The 18,599-nt window shown below is 33.3% G+C and overlaps 8 protein-coding genes across 8 annotated transcripts; 4 read left to right on the top strand and 4 right to left on the bottom strand.

The window, feature by feature from the left end:
• Window positions 1–77: 77 nt before the first annotated feature.
• Window positions 78–3,963, top strand: DFA_10186 (uncharacterized protein; the record flags this gene model as incomplete). Its single annotated transcript, XM_004354042.1, has 9 exons — window positions 78–113; window positions 228–515; window positions 631–836; window positions 903–1,098; window positions 1,177–1,317; window positions 1,666–3,044; window positions 3,129–3,610; window positions 3,682–3,766; window positions 3,855–3,963. The coding sequence occupies 9 exons, from the start codon at window positions 78–80 to the stop codon at window positions 3,961–3,963; spliced, it is 2,922 nt and encodes a 973-aa protein (XP_004354094.1).
• Window positions 3,964–4,309: 346 nt separating this feature from the next.
• Window positions 4,310–5,243, bottom strand: DFA_10185 (uncharacterized protein; the record flags this gene model as incomplete). Its single annotated transcript, XM_004354041.1, has 5 exons — window positions 4,310–4,336; window positions 4,384–4,455; window positions 4,773–4,822; window positions 5,059–5,119; window positions 5,187–5,243. The coding sequence occupies 5 exons, from the start codon at window positions 5,241–5,243 to the stop codon at window positions 4,310–4,312; spliced, it is 267 nt and encodes an 88-aa protein (XP_004354093.1).
• Window positions 5,244–5,537: 294 nt separating this feature from the next.
• On the top strand, window positions 5,538–7,345 carry DFA_10184 (cytochrome P450 family protein; the record flags this gene model as incomplete). The annotated part of the gene is made up of 7 exons (XM_004354040.1): window positions 5,538–5,540; window positions 5,574–5,841; window positions 5,919–6,091; window positions 6,161–6,358; window positions 6,442–6,894; window positions 6,973–7,108; window positions 7,284–7,345. 7 exons carry the CDS (start codon window positions 5,538–5,540, stop codon window positions 7,343–7,345), a joined length of 1,293 nt encoding a protein of 430 aa, XP_004354092.1.
• An 85-nt stretch (window positions 7,346–7,430) lies between these two features.
• DFA_10183 (uncharacterized protein) lies at window positions 7,431–11,549 on the bottom strand (the record flags this gene model as incomplete). The annotated part of the gene is made up of 6 exons (XM_004354039.1): window positions 7,431–8,469; window positions 8,550–9,082; window positions 9,164–9,402; window positions 9,501–9,728; window positions 9,806–10,634; window positions 10,740–11,549. 6 exons carry the CDS (start codon window positions 11,547–11,549, stop codon window positions 7,431–7,433), a joined length of 3,678 nt encoding a protein of 1,225 aa, XP_004354091.1.
• Window positions 11,550–11,797: 248 nt separating this feature from the next.
• DFA_10182 (uncharacterized protein) lies at window positions 11,798–13,152 on the bottom strand (the record flags this gene model as incomplete). The annotated part of the gene is made up of 2 exons (XM_004354038.1): window positions 11,798–12,217; window positions 12,304–13,152. 2 exons carry the CDS (start codon window positions 13,150–13,152, stop codon window positions 11,798–11,800), a joined length of 1,269 nt encoding a protein of 422 aa, XP_004354090.1.
• Window positions 13,153–14,063: 911 nt separating this feature from the next.
• On the top strand, window positions 14,064–14,390 carry DFA_10181 (uncharacterized protein; the record flags this gene model as incomplete). Its single annotated transcript, XM_004354037.1, has 2 exons — window positions 14,064–14,084; window positions 14,181–14,390. 2 exons carry the CDS (start codon window positions 14,064–14,066, stop codon window positions 14,388–14,390), a joined length of 231 nt encoding a protein of 76 aa, XP_004354089.1.
• A 668-nt stretch (window positions 14,391–15,058) lies between these two features.
• Window positions 15,059–16,197, top strand: rab1C (Rab GTPase; the record flags this gene model as incomplete). Its single annotated transcript, XM_004354036.1, has 5 exons — window positions 15,059–15,080; window positions 15,264–15,364; window positions 15,460–15,540; window positions 15,704–15,979; window positions 16,078–16,197. 5 exons carry the CDS (start codon window positions 15,059–15,061, stop codon window positions 16,195–16,197), a joined length of 600 nt encoding a protein of 199 aa, XP_004354088.1.
• Window positions 16,198–16,775: 578 nt separating this feature from the next.
• On the bottom strand, window positions 16,776–18,351 carry purA (adenylosuccinate synthetase; the record flags this gene model as incomplete). Its single annotated transcript, XM_004354035.1, has 4 exons — window positions 16,776–17,303; window positions 17,413–17,640; window positions 17,741–17,923; window positions 18,022–18,351. The coding sequence occupies 4 exons, from the start codon at window positions 18,349–18,351 to the stop codon at window positions 16,776–16,778; spliced, it is 1,269 nt and encodes a 422-aa protein (XP_004354087.1).
• Window positions 18,352–18,599: the final 248 nt, after the last annotated feature.

The raw sequence follows: 18,599 nt of genomic DNA, 5'->3' as shown, positions 1-18,599 counted from the left end.
GAGAGATCTAAAAATATAAATTAAATATATAGATATAGATTGTATGAATTAAAAAGGCATACAATTAAATTAAAAGAATGTCAATATTTAGACGTTCCAAACCTAAACCAGAAGTAAGTAAAAAATTATAATTATAAATATTTCTTTCCTTCCACCTTTTTTTTTTTTTTTTTTTTTTGATCACATATTAACTATTATTCCTGTTTTTCTTTTTTATTTTCTATTAGAATGGAGTAAATAATTGTTATAGTATATTTTTAAATGATCCAAAGATGACATTTACACAAGGAAGGAAATACCCAAGCAATTATATTCGAACTACAAAGTATACATTGCTCACATTTATTCCAAAGAATTTATTTGAACAATTTAGAAGAATGTCAAACTTTTATTTTCTTTGTGTGCTTGTGGTTCAATGTATTCCACAAATCTCCCCACTTATTCCTCTGACCAGTATTCTCCCACTTTCATTTGTATTGTTAATTACTGCTATTAAAGAAGCTCTTGAAGATTATGTATGTTTAAACATTCAGAAAAAAAAACAAATCAAAACAACTAAAAAATCAAACCCATCAAACATTTGTTAATCATTATTGTTTTTTTTCTTTCTATTTCTATTTATTTATTTAGGGACGATATCAATCAGATCAAAAGAATAATAGAGAGGTTTATAATATTGTTAAAAATGGACAATTGTTACCAATTTATAGTAAGGATCTAAGAGTTGGAGATATTGTAAAGATTTCAAATACTCAGAGATTCCCTGCCGATATGGTCTTGTTGGCATCAACCAATGAAGAAGGTTTATGTTATGTTGAAACTTCAAATTTAGATGGGTATGTCAAATCAAAATTAATAATAATATTAATTAGTATTTTTAATTAACTCTATCCTTTTTTTAGTGAAACCAATTTAAAGGTTAGAAAATCATTATCGGAAACCAATGGATACCAAACTTTGGAGGAAATATCAACTCTTAGAGGAAGTGTAGTTTATGAAACACCAAATGAAAGATTATATCGTTTCAATGGTAGATTTGTACAACAAGGCCAAGAAACTTCAATTGTCTCTTTAAATCATACAATGTTTTTACAAAGAGTAAATATTAACACAAACAAATATGGATATTGGTATAATTTATATTAACTTTTGATTTTGTTTGATTTGATTTTATAGGGATCACAATTACGTAATACAAAGAGTGTATTTGCAGTTTGTGTTTATACAGGAGTTGATACAAAATTATATTTAAATCAACAACCTCCACCATCGAAATTCTCAACGGTGGAACGTTTGTTGAATCGATTGATTCTCTATGTATTTGTATTCTTGTTGACACTGTGTTTGTTGTGTTCGGTAGCATCGGCCTATTACGAGGAGTACAGTGCACGATACATGGAGTATCTTGGCAAGACACCATACTCGTTGGCCGTGTATGGCGTGCGTAACTTCTTTACCTACTTTATTTTGTTTAACACGATGATCCCTATTTCGCTGTGGGTCACGCTGGAGATGGTCAAGGTCGGACAGGCCCGGTTCATGCAATGGGACGAGCAGATGCTGTCGACGTATGCCCGCACTGATCTCGCCGAGCAGGGTGCCAAGGCCAAGACCTCCAACCTCAACGAGGATCTCGGGCGCATCCAGCACATCTTTTCCGACAAGACTGGCACACTCACCGAGAATGATATGCGGTTCTGCAAGTGTTCGGTTGGATTGGACGTGTTTGATGAACGTGAGAATACGGGTGGGTTGGCCACCTCTTTGGCTGCACAGGCGTCTGTGCGTAGCTCGCGTATCCAGTCGTTCTTACGTGTACTCTCATTATGCCATACTGTCGTGTCCGAGTTGGAAGAAGCGACTGGAAACATCACCTATCAGTCACAGTCACCTGACGAGTTGGCACTTGTCCAGACCGCACGAAACAATGGATACTTTTTCGTGAATCGAAAGAGTGATGAGATCATTGTACGCGAGAATGGCGTGGATACTGCGTATGCGTTGTTGGCTATCCTCGAGTTCTCGTCGGCCCGTCGTCGTATGTCGGTCATTGTGCGCACACCCGAGGGTGGGATCAAACTCCTCTGCAAGGGTGCCGATATGGCCATTTCCTGCCGGTTGACATCCCGCGACCGCCACTCGTACCACGAAGAGACACTCAACTACCTCAAGATCTTCTCAAGAGAGGGTCTGCGTACTCTGATGCTCGCCGAGCGCGACCTCACCCAAGACGAGTTTGACGAGTGGAAGCACTCGTTCCTGCAGGCCACCACGTCGCTCGACAACCGTGAGGAGCGCGTCGAAGCAGTCTGCGAGCTCATTGAAAAGGACATGGTGCTCGTCGGCACGACCGCCATCGAGGACCGACTCCAATGCCACGTCCCCGAGACCATCAGCTACCTCTTGGAAGCCGGCATGCACATTTGGGTGCTCACAGGCGACAAGCAAGAGACAGCCGTCAACATTGGCTACTCGTGCCGTCTCTTTGACCCGGCCATGGAGCTCATCTTTGTCAACACCGAGACAAGCGAGGAGTGCGGCCAGATCCTCGACAGATACATTGCGCTGCTGCCCCCAGAGATTGAGGAGCGTACTGGTTTGCTCGGGTTCATTGGCGGTAGTTCCAGCTCAAACAACAACAAGTCGGCCGCACCGTCGAACCTCCCGGGCGCACTCAACGACCAGGTCATCGCGCCACAACTCCAACTCGAGTATGGTCTCGTCATTGATGGAAACACCCTGGCCTTTGCACTGGCCGATCACAAGGACAAGTTCTTGCGGTTGGGACGTGCCTGCAAGTCGGTCATCTGCTGTCGTGTGACTCCACTCCAAAAGGCGTTGGTTGTGCGTGTCGTCAAGGAGAGTGAGAAAAAGATATCGCTGGCTATTGGCGACGGTGCCAATGACGTGTCGATGATTCAAGAGGCACATGTCGGTATTGGTATCTATGGCAAAGAAGGAACACAGGCTGCACGTGCATCGGATTATTCGATACACCAATTCTCACATCTCAAACGACTACTCTGCGTACACGGTCGTTTCTCGTATATTCGTGTTGCTGGACTCATCCAATACTCGTTCTACAAAAACATGAGTTTCACCTTTTGCTTGCTATGGTTCTCTTTTAGCTCGTTGTTTACAGGTCAGACCATCTTTGATTCTTGGATTATTACATTCTACAATATCCTCTTTACCTCTCTACCACCTTTCTTTTACGGTCTATTTGAACGTGATATTGATGAGGAGTCCATTATGGAGAATCCCCAAATCTACCGTCGTCTCCAATCGTCCCCTCTCTTGACACGTCGATCATTCTTCCTTTGGATCATTGCCGGTATCTGGCATTCTTTGGTTGTCTACTTTTCCGTCCGTTTCCTCTTTGACAATGATATTGTCAATAGCAACGGACTCACTGCTGGCATCTGGTCCTACGGTACACTCATCTCCACCTCGTCCATTCTCATAGCCAACCTACGTATGGCACTCGAGGTTAGAACTTGGAATATTTTCACTGGTATCGGACTTGCCATCTCCCTCTTATCCTATTTTGTAATGTTAATGTTTTATGCCTACTTTTTACCTCTTAGTCCAAATATGTATGATATATTTAGTATGTATCAAACAAAAATCAAAATAATAATCAAAAAGATCAAACAATTATTAATTAATTTATTTTCTTAGGTTTTGAATTAAAGACTATAACATTCCACCTTGTAATTATTATTTCTGTATTTATTGCATTGGTACCAGATTTTGTTATTAAATAGTATGTGTATTTTTTTAAACAAATAATAATAATAATAATCTTCCCATACACAATATATTTATTTATTAATTTTCATCATTCAATTTAGTTATAAATGGCAATATCATCCATTGGATGTCCAAATCCTTACGGAAAGAAGAGGAATTAAACAAGATATTCAATTAACAGAATTATCTAGTAAGAGGGCTCAAGCCTAATCCATTTAAATGAAATATATTATTATTCATATTATTTTACCCATATTACAACGTATCGTTTATATATATGGATGGTATCACCGCAACAACAACAACAACAACAACAACAACACCAACACAACACTCGATCAAGAAGGAAAAAGGTTGTTTGGAATTAAATTAAATTAAAATTTACAAATAAATAAAATGTATTAATACAAATAATAATAACATAACAATCCATCCATGGATTAAGAGGAGGGGGTGAAAATTTAAATAAATATCTGATCATTAAGATCTTAAAGAGACAGATTTTACCTCGCTCCTCTTTATTTACTTATTCCCCATATGGTAATATTGATTGTGATTAATCGGTGATCCGAACCAAATTTGTCTGATATATATATATATTTTGATTGATAGCATTACGTATGTACGTACGTACGACGAGACAATCGTAATTCTTATTGTCGGATGAGGGAACAAGACTTTATGAATGATGATTGATACAATCTATTCTTTGAAAAAATTAAATTCAATCTATTCATTCAACAATATTTATTATTTATTAATTCATTCATTCATTCATCATTCCTACTCTCAACAACAAATTAATATCAATGTGCATTATTCAAACTGCTCACTATTGATAGTAGTAGTAGTAGTAGTAGTAGTAGTAGTAGTAGTAGTAGTAGTAGTAGTAGTGTGAGCGTGATTGTTGATAAAAGAGGGTTGATGGAGTGATCTTTAGATCCGACACTAATTAGGGATGTTGGATCTACCAATCAATCAACCAAACAACACACACACACACACACTTTTTCACATACCATGTCGGGGTGGCATGACGGCGATACTGGTGTTGGATCATCCATAACATCTGTGTTTAAAAAAAAAAATTAAACAGAGAGAGAGATATCAGTGTTTGTGATTTACTATTGTATTGTTCTTCTTCTCTCTCTTCTCCTCATCCATCCGTCCTCCTCTTTTTTTTTTTTAATAACATTGTATTGTCTGATCAGACACACATCAACAACAACAACAACACAAATTAGTAGCAGTAGAGAGTAGTGTAGAGTAGAGTAAAAATATATACCAAAAACATACCTTAACTACCATCATCATCACTACCTACTATCATCAGTAGCACAGGCATCATAATATTATATTCCTCAATCTATAAAACAAAAAAGACAATATTTAATTTTTTTTTTCCTAAAAAAGAGAAGAAGAAGAACAATAACATCAACAACAACAACAGAAGCTCTGCAGAGGAATAAAGCAATAAGAATAAAAATCATATAACACCATCAACATCAACATCATATTAGACAATATCGTTGTCCATCATACATTCTTTCCTCTTTTTGTTGGAAGCAGTCAGTTTTTGTTGTTGTCTACAAACCACCTGGAAACAACAAAAAAGCTAAAACTATAAAAAGTTGTAAATGATTCTATTTTTCCTTCTTTTTGTCATATCTATCATTATATGTTATTATGTAAATATCTACTAAAACCAAAAGAAAGAGAAAGAAAGAGAAAGAGAGACTAGATTCTAGGACAATCATGAATATCAAAAGTTAGCAAGATAATGAATGGTATTAATTGTTTTTTTATCTTTTTGTTTGTAGGTAAAATTGACTAAAAATAGACCAATATGTACACCACCTGGACCAATACCATTTCCAGTGATAGGGAACCTTCATTTATTATCAAAGGGTGAACCACATATTGGATTGTTTCAACTATATCTGCAATATGGAAAAATTTATCAATTCTGGTTTGGCACTGTAAATACTATTGTTTTAAACGAACCAGATGTTATCAAAGAGGCATTTGTTCAACAAAGTGCAATTTTTACAGATCATTATATTCATCCTACAATGCATATTGTTGGAGGTATGAAAGAAAAGGATAACCATAATATTATTACTATCTTGGTATTTATTATTTTTTATTTTTATTTTAATTTTTAGATTCGAATAATCTAGGTTTTACAAATGGACATGAATGGATCAATAAAAGAGCCATCATTACCAAGGCATTACAAAAGAGTGGATTTTTCCACCCAGAGAATTTATTTACACGAGAATTTATGGAAATGAAGAAAGTTTTAGATCAAGCTATTCAAACTTCAAATAATAATATAGTAATTATTAAAAATTAAATGATAAAAGAAAAGAAATTATAAATATTAATTATTACTTCCTTTTTTTAGTTAAATATTAGACCATTTATTAAAAAGTTAACATTTAATATAATAACAAAGTTTTTATTTTCAAATGCTACATCATACGATAATGAAGGAGATGAAATAATGTTTAATTTAATGGATGCATTTGAAACTATTGCCTCACAATTGGGAAATGGAAATAATACAGGTGATCTAATTCCAATTTTAAAACCATTTAATAGTGTATGATTTTTTAAATAATAATAAGAAAAAGTGAATTGTATCATTAATCATAATAATATTTTTTTCTATTTATTTATTTTTAGCCAAATGAATTACAAAGAGCAACACATTTAGTATTAACATTTGTAAAACCATTTGTAAATGAACATTTATTATCATTGGATCCAGAGAATCCGAGAGACTTTTTGGATAATTTATTATTGGAGCTTCAAGATGAAAGCAAATCAATGATGATGAGTCTAGACTCAATCGAAAGAATATTTATAGAGTTGCTAGTTGGAGGCGTAGATACAATATCCACAACAATCGAGTTTTTGGTTATCCATCTCTCAAACAATCCAGAGGTTCAAGAAAAACTACACAAAGAGTTGATTCAGACACCAGAGATTCCATATCACATTGATAATAAGGCCGCATATCCTTATTTGAATGCAGTCATTAAAGAGGGTTGGAGATATAGACCAACCGTTCCTTTAGGCTTACCACATCGAAATAACAAATCAACAATGATAAATTCTTATTATATTCCACAAAATGTAAGTGAGGAGAAAGAAGAACAAAACCATAAGTAGCCCCTTACTAATAATAATATTATTATTAATATCATTTTTTAGTGTCAAATTATTGCAAATTATTATGCCGCAAATCTATCGCCTCAATTATGGAATGAACCAAACAAATTTGATCCAATGAGATTTATCAATAATCCAAGCCTAGATTTGTCAGTGTTTGGATATGGTCCAAGAAAATGTATATTTAAGAAATTTTCAGAGTTGGAAACTTTTTTATTGGTTGGTTTATTCTTTTCCAATTATAAAGTAACCAGGCTAGCCAAAGCCTTAATTAATGACCAACCTAGTATGCAATAATATTTTTTATAAAAGGAAGAAAATATATTAATAATAGTTTTTATTTCTTACTTTAGTTATTGGAGTATTAATGATACCTGAAACCTTTTCAATTAGAATTGATCAAAGAAATAAATAACTTTTTTATTTGATTAGTGCTTTTATTTATTTATTTAAAAATTAAATATAAATATGGTTGTTTAGATTGAATTAGATTATAATTATTAGAAATTATTATTTGATAAATGATCACAAAGTTTAGATTTTAATTGACGAGAATAATGATTTGAAAATGATTTCTCGATAAATGGTAAAAAGTATTCGATTTTTCCATTTGTTGGAAGTAATTGCAAGAATGATTCAGTGTCCATAAATCCAGTCAAGTAGTCCAAAACTCGTTCATATTCTCCAACAATAGAATCTTTTGATTGTTTTTGTAAATTGATTGGTTGTTTTTGGAATACAATTGAAGAGTTTGATTGTGATGTAGAAGATGAAGAGGATAAAGTATCTCCATTACTACTAATATTGTTGTTGTTGTTTTGATTGGTACTTAATAATTTCAAAATTAATTCCAAAACAATTGCCCAATCTGATTGTTTACAATAATGTAAACCATATTCCAAAACAACCTCTACATGTCTTGAAACTACCAATTCAATGGCCTCTGACATACGGTCGAGAAGAGGAAGACAAGCCAACTTTAACTCGATAAATATGATATTGTTGGTATCGTTGGCAGCTGTAAACATGGCTTCAATGTTGTCCATAAATTCAAAGTCGCGAACTCTGGCACTTGACAAGACCGAGTGGATCTTTCTATGGTAGAGTGAAGTGAGTTGATTGGCAGGGTCACCACGCTCTGATGGATTTCTAAAAGCATCAGCCGAGAATGGTGGCAGTTTTGATAACCAAGGAGGAATCATGGTGTAAGTGTGGACGTGGAAGAGAATCCAGTGGTTACAATAATCGTCGGTAACAATCTTTTTGTTGAGTTGGCTTGGTTGATTTTTCGATTTGATGGTCGACTGATTGACAATCATCCCGACGTCGATATCCAACGATTGGAACAATTGCTTATCGTCACCTCTGAATCTCTGTATGTCCTGAACGTACAAGTGAATTAAATATTTTACAAATGATGGTACCAACTCTAATATACTACTAATAGAAGACGCAGTTGATGAATTCATTCCCATATTAATATTAATATCTTTACAATACCATGTTAAAAACCATTCTAAATATATTTTTAATAATAATCTAAAATAAAATAAAAGTAAATTCAAATATTAATATTGTATCTCTTTTTGTTTTCTTTTTTCTTTGTTTTTTTTACATACGCATCTAAATCAAAATCAGGTAAATGATAAGAATTACTATTACTATTTAAAATACCTTTTGCAAAGGTTTCTGTGGAATGTAAAAGGATAGTGAAACCTTCATCGGGAGTAATTTCTTTTCCTTTAACCAACTGTACAACAATTTCCAAAAGACCCCATGGTATGGTTTGTCTAAGAATCTTTCCAAGTGCGGAAGGGTCAGCATCACCAATAGGTGCCAACAATTTGGGATTTTTAAGGTTGAGAGCAATCAATGAATCTAATGGAATTTGATTGAGTGAATTCATTGATTCATCGATATTGTTTTGATCCAAATACAATAAACCAAGTGCAAAATAATTCATATTACGTTGTTCCATATCAAAATCACATTTTTCTGATAAATCTTTGAGTAAATCGATTGCCAATACTTGAGAATACGATGATACCGATGACTCTAATATCAATACTGAAAGATTATGAGGACTTTCACTATGATAATGTTTTAATATTTTGTTATTTAATTCTTCTTTGTTTGCAAGTAATTCAACTGACTAAGAAAAGAAAAGAAAAAAGAAAAGAAAAAAAAAAGTTAATGGAAATTAAAGGTGTTTCCTAATATTATTGAGACATACCGAAGGATTAAATAAAACTTGTTTAAGATAATAACTTAATGCTTTATGAGATTCTGGATTTTGTGATAATAAATTAAAAACCAATTCTATATCTGTATTACTTGTGCTATACCAAACTGCAGCTCTCATATAATCTTGTTGAGTTTTTAAGAAATAATCACCCAAATACGATGATGATTGTTTTAATAATGATCTATAAATATTTCTTTCTACTCCATGATTTATAATTGATGCTACATCTAAAAACAAAAAATAAATAAATAAAAAATATTATTAATTAATATTTAAATACTAATTACTATTTTAACTTTCTCTATCTCTCTATTTCAATATTTACCATTCATATTTGTATTTGATTGATGTTGATTTGCTAATTTTGATTGAAGTAAGAAATGACCTTCTAATAATAATTGGTGATATACTTCTTCATCTTTATCTTGACTTTGATTTGCATATTCTAAAATATCACCATACAATGTTTGTAATGGTGTATGATGTAATATATAAATACTCCATCCAGTTTCAACTGGTTTTTTTGCTGGTGATGCCATTCTTGATGGTGATCCTATGAAATGAATTTGTTAATTTAATCTATCCTCTTTTATATATTTCTCATTTGTTTGTTCTTTGTTTGTAACATACTCATAATACTTGGTAATTTTAATAAACTTGTTTTTTCATTAATATCATGAGTAAATTTGGACAAGAGTAAGAGATGGTCACCGATGACTGCCATTTTAGACAAACAACCAAATGTATTTAATCCAAGACCAATGGGTGGGGGATCGACATTTCCATCCTCTGGAGCTTCACATGATCTAAGTGTCCATGTTTGGAGACCCTCTGTAGTCATGGTATAGAGGAAGCAATGACTAGCTGCACACAATAATGTTTCATTTGCATAGAGATAGGATGCCAACAATGATGGTTTGGTAATATTATACAAGAAACCTTGTTTTTGTGTACTGACAACACATCTCATCGATATATTATTATTATTCTTTTCATTATTATTATGATTATTTCCGTTTCCATTTCCATTTCCATTATTATGTATAGTTTTAATATTATTATTATAGTGTTGATTGATTTGTACAAATGTCTTTTGATGAGTTGGTGTAGCACTACTTTGATTTTGAGTATTGTTGCCATTGTTATTACCACTTTCAGTTGATTTTGGGAGATCTGGTAAAAAGAATAGTGAATGCAAATCATCGTCTTGTGAAAACTTTCTATTCAATACCAAAGTTGAAGAAAGCAATGAATATCCACTTTCACTATTAACATTGATACCATGATCGATATCAGTGATTGGTCCTATAATCTCGTATTCTTGATCTTCATTCATTCTAGTTGAATTACTAAATGTTGTCTGCAAACAAGACAATTGATTCTTTCCAGTTGGATTACCCATTGAATCAAAACAAACTTCAAAATAATGTTCATCTTCCATAATCTCTGATGGTCCATTCTAAATAAACAAACAAACAAAACAAAACAAAACAAAACAAAACAAAAATAAATAAGTAAATAAATATATATATCTATTTTTTGGTTTATATTTCTAATGACATACATTGACAGCAGCAGAATATGAATGATTGACTATATGAGCAGTATTGAATTGATCATTAATATCATTGAATTGAATGTTGAGTGACAGAATCTTGACATTGGTACTGGTCGAATAGGCAAGATAGCCTTCATAGATGGCAACGTGACGTACATTGTCTGCATCGATATCCAAGATACGTTCAAACGAGTTGAGTAGGTTCGAAGAGGATGTGGTAATATTGGTGTTGCCCCAAACACTGACCGACTTTTCAGTGGCTACAATGACACGACTTGTAACAGGACACACATTGATAGTTGTCACTGAAGATGGTACTGGTATCTTGTAGACGTGAAGTGGGAGTGTAGAAGGTTGTTGGTGATGCAGAGGTGAATTGGCACCGTGTCCACTACCAGCACTACTTCCACCACCACCAACACCACCACCACCTTGGGGGGTAGTACCCATCTGTGACGGTGATGAAGATAACATCTGATCAAACGATGTTACAGCAGAGTAGTTTTGATTCTGTCTCCAGTTTTGATAGATTCTAACGACATTGATCTTTGAAATGTCAGTGTCTTTTTCCAATGTCAATATGCTATCCGATGCTGTGATGTAGTGTAGTGCCAGAATACTACTATTCTTGGTAGAGAACTTGTTGATAATAGTCGCACCGCTAGCAGCTCCTATCGTGTAGTGTATAATTTCTCCTCCCTTGGTCGACATTAAAAAGTCGTTGAGTGCAGGTATGACATCGATCGGTTCATCTTCGTACTCTTGTGGTACTAGATTCTGACTATCAAATACAGGAAATAATAGAAACTTTACCATCCCTATATCTATATCTATATCCTATACTACTATACTACTATACTATTATCTCTATAACTATCTATATCTTCATAAACTAAACCTATAATTAAAGTGAATGAATTTAATATCTTTTTTTGTCAAACAACATGCAAACAAAAAAAAAAAAGGAGATAGAACTTTCAAACATGGATTTTAAACATGGATTATATAATATTGTTAATATAATTATATTTGATTGATTTATTATTTAAAAACTGATTGATCTTTTAATCTTCAATTTCATAAAGATGAGCCTTCTTTCTATGTCCACAAGAATAATAATGTTCGTCTTCACCACAATCATCATCGTCATCATCGTCATAGTCGTCTGAATCATAGTACATGTCGTCTGATTCATCATAGTCTTCGTCTGAATCATCATCTTCGTCGTCGTCGTCTTCTTCGTCGGATGATCCTGGGACGTATTTATAATGAGACATTAATTGCATCAATTGGTTGAACATCATTGCCTTAAAGACTTGTTCATTTTCATCAGAGTCTGAGTCCTCGTCATAGTCTTCGTCGTCCGAGTCATCACGTACACAGTTTTCAACACGCTTGTCTACTGTCTTTATCTTTTTTTGGCCTCCATCAGCCTTTTCAATAGAATTGAATGGTTTTTGACAGTTTGGACATACTGTTGCAGTCTATATATATTTATATATATATATAACATGTTAATACCTAATTCAAATTCAAGTCTTCTCTTGTTTTAGTTTAGTTTGTTACATACCTCTGACCATTTAAGAATACATTCAAAACAAAAGATGTGTTGACATCCATTTGGTTTACCCTTGTTGTCTTGGGTAACATGTTCTAAACAAATACCACATTGATGTTCTTGAACAACATTGGTTTTGTTTGTAGAAGCAGCAGCAGCGGCTGGAGTAGAAGTAGTAGTAGTAGTAGTAGTAGTATTTTTAGCAGCATCATTCTTGCTTTGTTCTTGAGCCTTTTTCAAAGCAGCCTTTGATAACTTGGTACCTTTCTTTGCTGTAGCTGCAGCTGGTTTGGCTGGTTGAGTTGTTGGTTGATTGTTATTATTATTATTGCTAGTTGTAGAAGTAGTTGTAGCTGCTGGTTTGGATGGAGCTGCTGCTGGTTTAGCGGCAGTTTGAGTTGCTGCTGCTGCTGCTGGTTTGGCAGCAGGTTGAGTAGTAGTAGTAGTTGGTGCAGCAGTAGCGGCAGGCTTTGCAGAAGCGGCAGGCTTGGCTGGTTGAGTAGCTGGTGCTACTGAAGCTGCTGGCTTGGCTGCAGGAGAAGAAGAAGTATTCAAGAATGGGTTTGGTAATTGAATAGGAGCTGGAGCAGAAGTAGCAGTAGTAGTAGTAGGAGCAGAAGCAGAGGTAGCAACAGGAGGAGGAGGAGTAGACAAAGTCATTTTATCAAAGATACTACTAACTTGAGGAACATTCGAAGTTGAAGTAGAAGTAGTAGATGTGGTAGTAGATACCGATGGCTGAGCGGCAGCAGCAGCAGGTTGAGTAGTAGTCGAGGTTGTAGTTGTAGTCGTACCAGCACCAAGCTTGACTACTCTTCTTCTCATTGAAAAAGGTTTGACTTCTTCAGAAATGTTGTTCATCTTTTCTTCTTCTTTCTATCTATCTATCTAATTATCTGTATCTATCTAATCTATAACTATACAATAATATTGAAAAAAAAAACTCAACACCAACTGGCTTCCCTCGAACTTGATTACTTTCTTGGAAACCAAGCAATTAAACATCGATCCTTTAAAAGATAGTCATGTCTCTAGATACACTCGAGAATCATACACAAACATACATTATGAATGAGACATGAATCAGTTTATATTTAAGCTCAAAAAGAGAGAGATATAAAAATTGGTTTAAGTGAAGTTGAATGAATAAAAGTACTAACATTTTTGTTTATTAATTTAACTTTAAAGTTAAACTTATTAATAAAAGTTAATAGTTATTAATTGATCAATCAACCAACTACACAATATATTAATGAAGTTGTTTATTTATTCAAAAAAAAGGCGGGTGGTTTACCAATAGATGAAGATATTTTTATAATTACTTTTCCAAAGCAGGTTAAAAAAAACCAAACCATTCAATTTCATTGTCGGGGGTGGCCTGTAACAATGAATTTATACAATATTTATTGCAACCCTACATCAAAATTGCAAAGATATCTTGATGATGAAAAAGAGGAGGTGGGTAAAGATAAACACCCACTAATCAAAATCCAAAAAAAAAGTGTGTGTGTTAAAGTGTGAGAGGTTAATTAAATTTTATTAATTTTGTTTTTTTTTTATTAATAATCCTATTCTGTACTCCATCCCCACTGGATGGATGGAGTTTACATACTCTTCAAAAAAAAGAGGTCTCTTGTTAATTCATTCATTCAAAGTATTATTTCAAATCTTTTATCTTTATCTCTTTTTTTTAAATTCCCTTCCTTAATTCACAGTAGTAATAATACTATTCTCTCTTCTTCTTTTCAACAACATATAATATAAATTAAAAAATGGCTAAATTTGATGCATCAGTATGTTTGTTCAACCAACCAACCAACCTATGAATCAAAATAAGAAATAATTTCTAATCATTGTCTCTTTTCCTTTCTTTTTAAATTTTAATATAGTTGATTCCACTCTACTGTATTTTGGGAACAGCAGCAGCTGTGACATTGGGATTTGGAGCAAGAACCATGACCACTCACAATGACATCAGTTTGACTAGAGGTGGACAAATGTTGTGGTTAAAGAACCATGCTCCAAAACTTGTTGACCAAAAGACCGCTGTTTCATACTATCAAGAAATCCATAATGGAAATTACCTCCGTCAAAACTAATCCATCAAAAAGGATTGATTGGATCATCATGTAAATAACAGTGTAAAGAAAAGAAAAGAAAAGAAAAGAAAAGAAAAGAAAAGAAAAGAAAAGAAAAGAAAAGAAAAGAAAAGAAAAACAATAAAAAACAATAAAACCTAAATGTATTATAATACCTATCAACTAGACCTCCTCTTATATCTAAAAATTCCTTTTAGGAATGATTTAAATTGACCTTGCAAAGAATTAATTAATTTCTCTCATGTCTTCATTTTCAAGTAATTTTTTTCTCCTCCTTTTGAACAAAAGATTCAAGTCACATGAATGAATTTAAATTTATTTCTCGAGATTGAACCTCCTCTCTCTTCCTTTGTTTATGAAATTTATCATGTTGATTCATATATACTTATTGACATTTATATTATATTTATTAATAAATCACTTGCATTTAAATATAATATAACAAGCAAGCAATACTAAACCGCCACCTTGCAAAGAGAGAGAGAAACAAAAAAAAAATTTCAATTTTTAAATAAACACAATTTCCTCCACCTCAATTCATATCTTTCTCAAACTATCGACCTAATAATCAAGAGAGAGCAAAGCAAAACTTTCAATCATCATTCATCCGTAGATTCATTGTTATTCATATTATTATTACTGTATATACATAGATAGACTAGATCGAGATGGGTTGCAGCAATTCAAAGGGTAAGCAGACAATCAATCAACTAGCTAGTTGATGATGATCATCCATCATTGTCAGAAAGAGACAAAGGGGATATTGAACTTATGGTGGATGATGATCGGACATCATCAATCAAAAGGATATATCTTAGTTATTTATTATTATTATATTATATTAACAATCAAACAATTTTATATATTTTGTAGAAGGGTCAGGTTCATTCTCTGTAACCAATAACAGTACATCACAAGAATCACACCCCGAATATGATATGTTATTAAAGATTTTGGTCATTGGTGACTCTGGTGTAAGATAAACTCCTCCCTCCTCTATCCTAATAAATCAATCAAACTAACAATTATTTGTCACAAACAAACAACTACAATATAAATTTATATTTAGGTTGGAAAATCATGTATGTTGCTTAGATTTGCAGACAATAGATTTACAGACAGTTATATAAGTACCATTGGTGTTGATTTTGTAAGAATATATTTATACTAGTACAAAAGAAAGGGGAGCACAGATGATGAGTGCAATGACAAATGATCATCATCATCATCAAACTTGTCCCTCTTTTGTTAAAGGAATACAAATCAAAACAATGATATTAATATGTATATATATTCTTTTCTTCTTCATTTAGTGTATTAGAACTATAGAATTGGATGGAAAGAGAATTAAATTACAAATTTGGGATACTGCAGGTCAAGAAAGATTCAAGACCATTACAACCAGCTATTATAGAGGAGCTCATGGTCTCATTATAGTGTACGATATTACATCGATGGACTCGTTTAATAGTATAAAGAGATGGTTGATCGACGTTGACAGATTTGCATCCCCATCTGTCCTTAAACTTATTGTTGGTAACAAGTGTGATTTGAATAATAAGAGAGCCGTCGATTTCAAAATTGCAAAGGTAACCAAGATAAGATATAATATCACTAGATAGACTATTCATCATTATCATTTATTAATTAATTAATTCCAATCCCATCGTTACTTGTTTGAATTTAGAAATTTTCTGATGAATTAAATATTCCAATTTTAGAGACAAGCGCCAAAGATTCAACAGGAATTGATGAAGCATTTACAAAATTGGCAGCAGATATCAAGAAGAGTGGATCACTCAAATAAACACCCCGAGTATATCCTATCCACACAATTTCATCTAAACCAATCCCAAATCCATTCCCCAAAAATAATAATAATAATTAATAATTACTTTCCTAACCCTTTTATACATATTTATCACAACAACAAACAAACAACATAATGACAAATTATAACTATAACAACAAAACGTTTTCATATCTTTTACTTTTTAAAAAAAAACCCTAATAATAATAATAATTAATTCTCTCTTTAGAATTCTCCAAAACAATCATCATGACAAACCTCCCATTTGATTATATGTAGTATTCAAAATAAAAACACCATGGTATTAATAATAACAATTAAAATTAAATAGTCTGTTTCAAGTTTTTAAATTTATAATGTAGTATTATTACATTCTTTATCGTATATTTATTTTGGTTATGTTTTTTGGAATGAATGGTATTTATACTGTTGTTGTTGTTGTTGGTTTATGCTTTATAAATAATGAGGAGTGAGGGTAGGGAGGAGAGGAAAAAAAAAAAGAGGTAATTTAATTGTATTGTGTTTAATAGTCGATCGATCGTTTTGTTTGTTTGTTTGATTTGTTTTTAACCTTTTTATGGTTGAGTGACCATAGCAGCTCTATCTTGACCAACACCGATCCATTTAATCTTTACACCAACCAATTGTTCGATTCTGGCGATATAAGATTTGGCTTCGGCGGGCAAGTCTTCAAACTTGCGGATGTTTTCAAGACTGGTCCTCCAACCCTTGTGAGTCTCATAGACGACTTGGCATTCGGCCAAATCCTCCAAAGAGGCTGGGAATCCCTTGACAGTTTGACCCTTGTGAATATAGTCGGTACCAATCTTGATCTCGTCGAGGTGGCTGAGAACGTCGAGCTTGGTAAGATTGAGTTCGCTGAAATCATTGATCATCGAGGTGTAACGGAGCACTGGGATATCCAACCATCCAATACGACGTGGACGACCAGTTGTAGTACCATACTCGCCACCAGCCTTTCTCAAATTCTCGGCTTCATCACCATGCAATTCCGTTGGGAATGGTCCAGCACCAACTCTAGTTGTGTATGCCTTGACTACACCAATTTGATGAACAATCTTGTTTGGTGCAATACCCAATCCCTAAAACAAACAACAAATATTAAATAAATAAATAAATATATAAGTATTCTGTCAAAATCTACAAATTGTTTCTTGTTTTGTTTCTCTTTTTTGATTTCTTTCTACATACAGTACAAGCACCACCAACAGATGAAGCAGATGAAGTGACATATGGATAGGTACCAAAATCGATATCCAACATGGTGGATTGAGCACCTTCGATCAACACCTTCTTTCCTTCCTTGAAGGCTTGGTTCATGTAATAGATGGTATCAATCACCATTGGACGAAGAAGTTCAGCATATTCTGTGTATCTCTTGATTTCATCTTCAACATTGTATTCAAATGTACCGAATCTCTACAAAAATAAAAAAGAGAGAGAGAGAAACATATATATATATAAGTATAAATCCAACAACCGATGAAGGACATATATTTGTTTACAACCAACAACATACCTTGTGTTTGTTTTCAGAGATTCTATACAAATTCTTTTTAAAGTTTTCTGGATGATAGAGATCACAAACTCTAATACCTCCTCTTGAGGCCTTGCTAGAGTAAGCCGGCCCAATTCCCTTTTTGGTGGTGCCAATACTGTCATTACCCTTTGATAATTCTTGTTCTTTCATTGCATCAATCATCTAAACAAAAGAAAGAAAGAGAAAGAGAAAAAGGAATGAATAAATATAATGATGCTTGTTTGATGTGATTGTTTTGATTATTATTATTATTAGCTTACTTGATGAATATCTAAAACGAGATGAGCACGATCAGAGATGAAAAGACGACCTTCATACTTGATACCCTTTTCCTTGAGACCTGCAAGCTCCTTGAAAAGGGTTGGTAAATGAATGACCAAACCGTTACCGAGGATACATGTAGCACGTTCATTCAAGATACCAGATGGAATGAGATGCAAAGCAATCTTTTTGCCTTCGACAACAATAGTGTGGCCTGCATTGGCTCCACCTTGACAACGGGCAACTACATCATAGTCGGCAGAGAGAATATCGACCAACTTGCCTTTACCTTCATCTCCCCATTGTGATCCAATAATAATTGATGCCATAATTCTATTCTTATATTGTATATATTAGACTATATATATATAAAACTAGAGAGGGGCAAATAGATAATAAATGAATAAAAATAAACTAAAGTAATAAAGTAATAATATAAATTACTATTACAACCAACTAACTAACTACTATTACTGACTATTTAACTACTAAAAGATAGATAGACAGACAGATATAGATAGATAGATAGATAGAGATACTACTTGTAAAAAAGAGAAAACAACTATATAAATGACGC

Source organism: Cavenderia fasciculata (genome assembly GCF_000203815.1).
Source record: "Cavenderia fasciculata unplaced genomic scaffold Scf_EU5ZYIE02H8LDV-5, whole genome shotgun sequence".
Classification (NCBI taxonomy): domain Eukaryota; phylum Evosea; class Eumycetozoa; order Acytosteliales; family Cavenderiaceae; genus Cavenderia; species Cavenderia fasciculata.
This window is presented reverse-complemented; position numbering and strand designations above follow the sequence as displayed.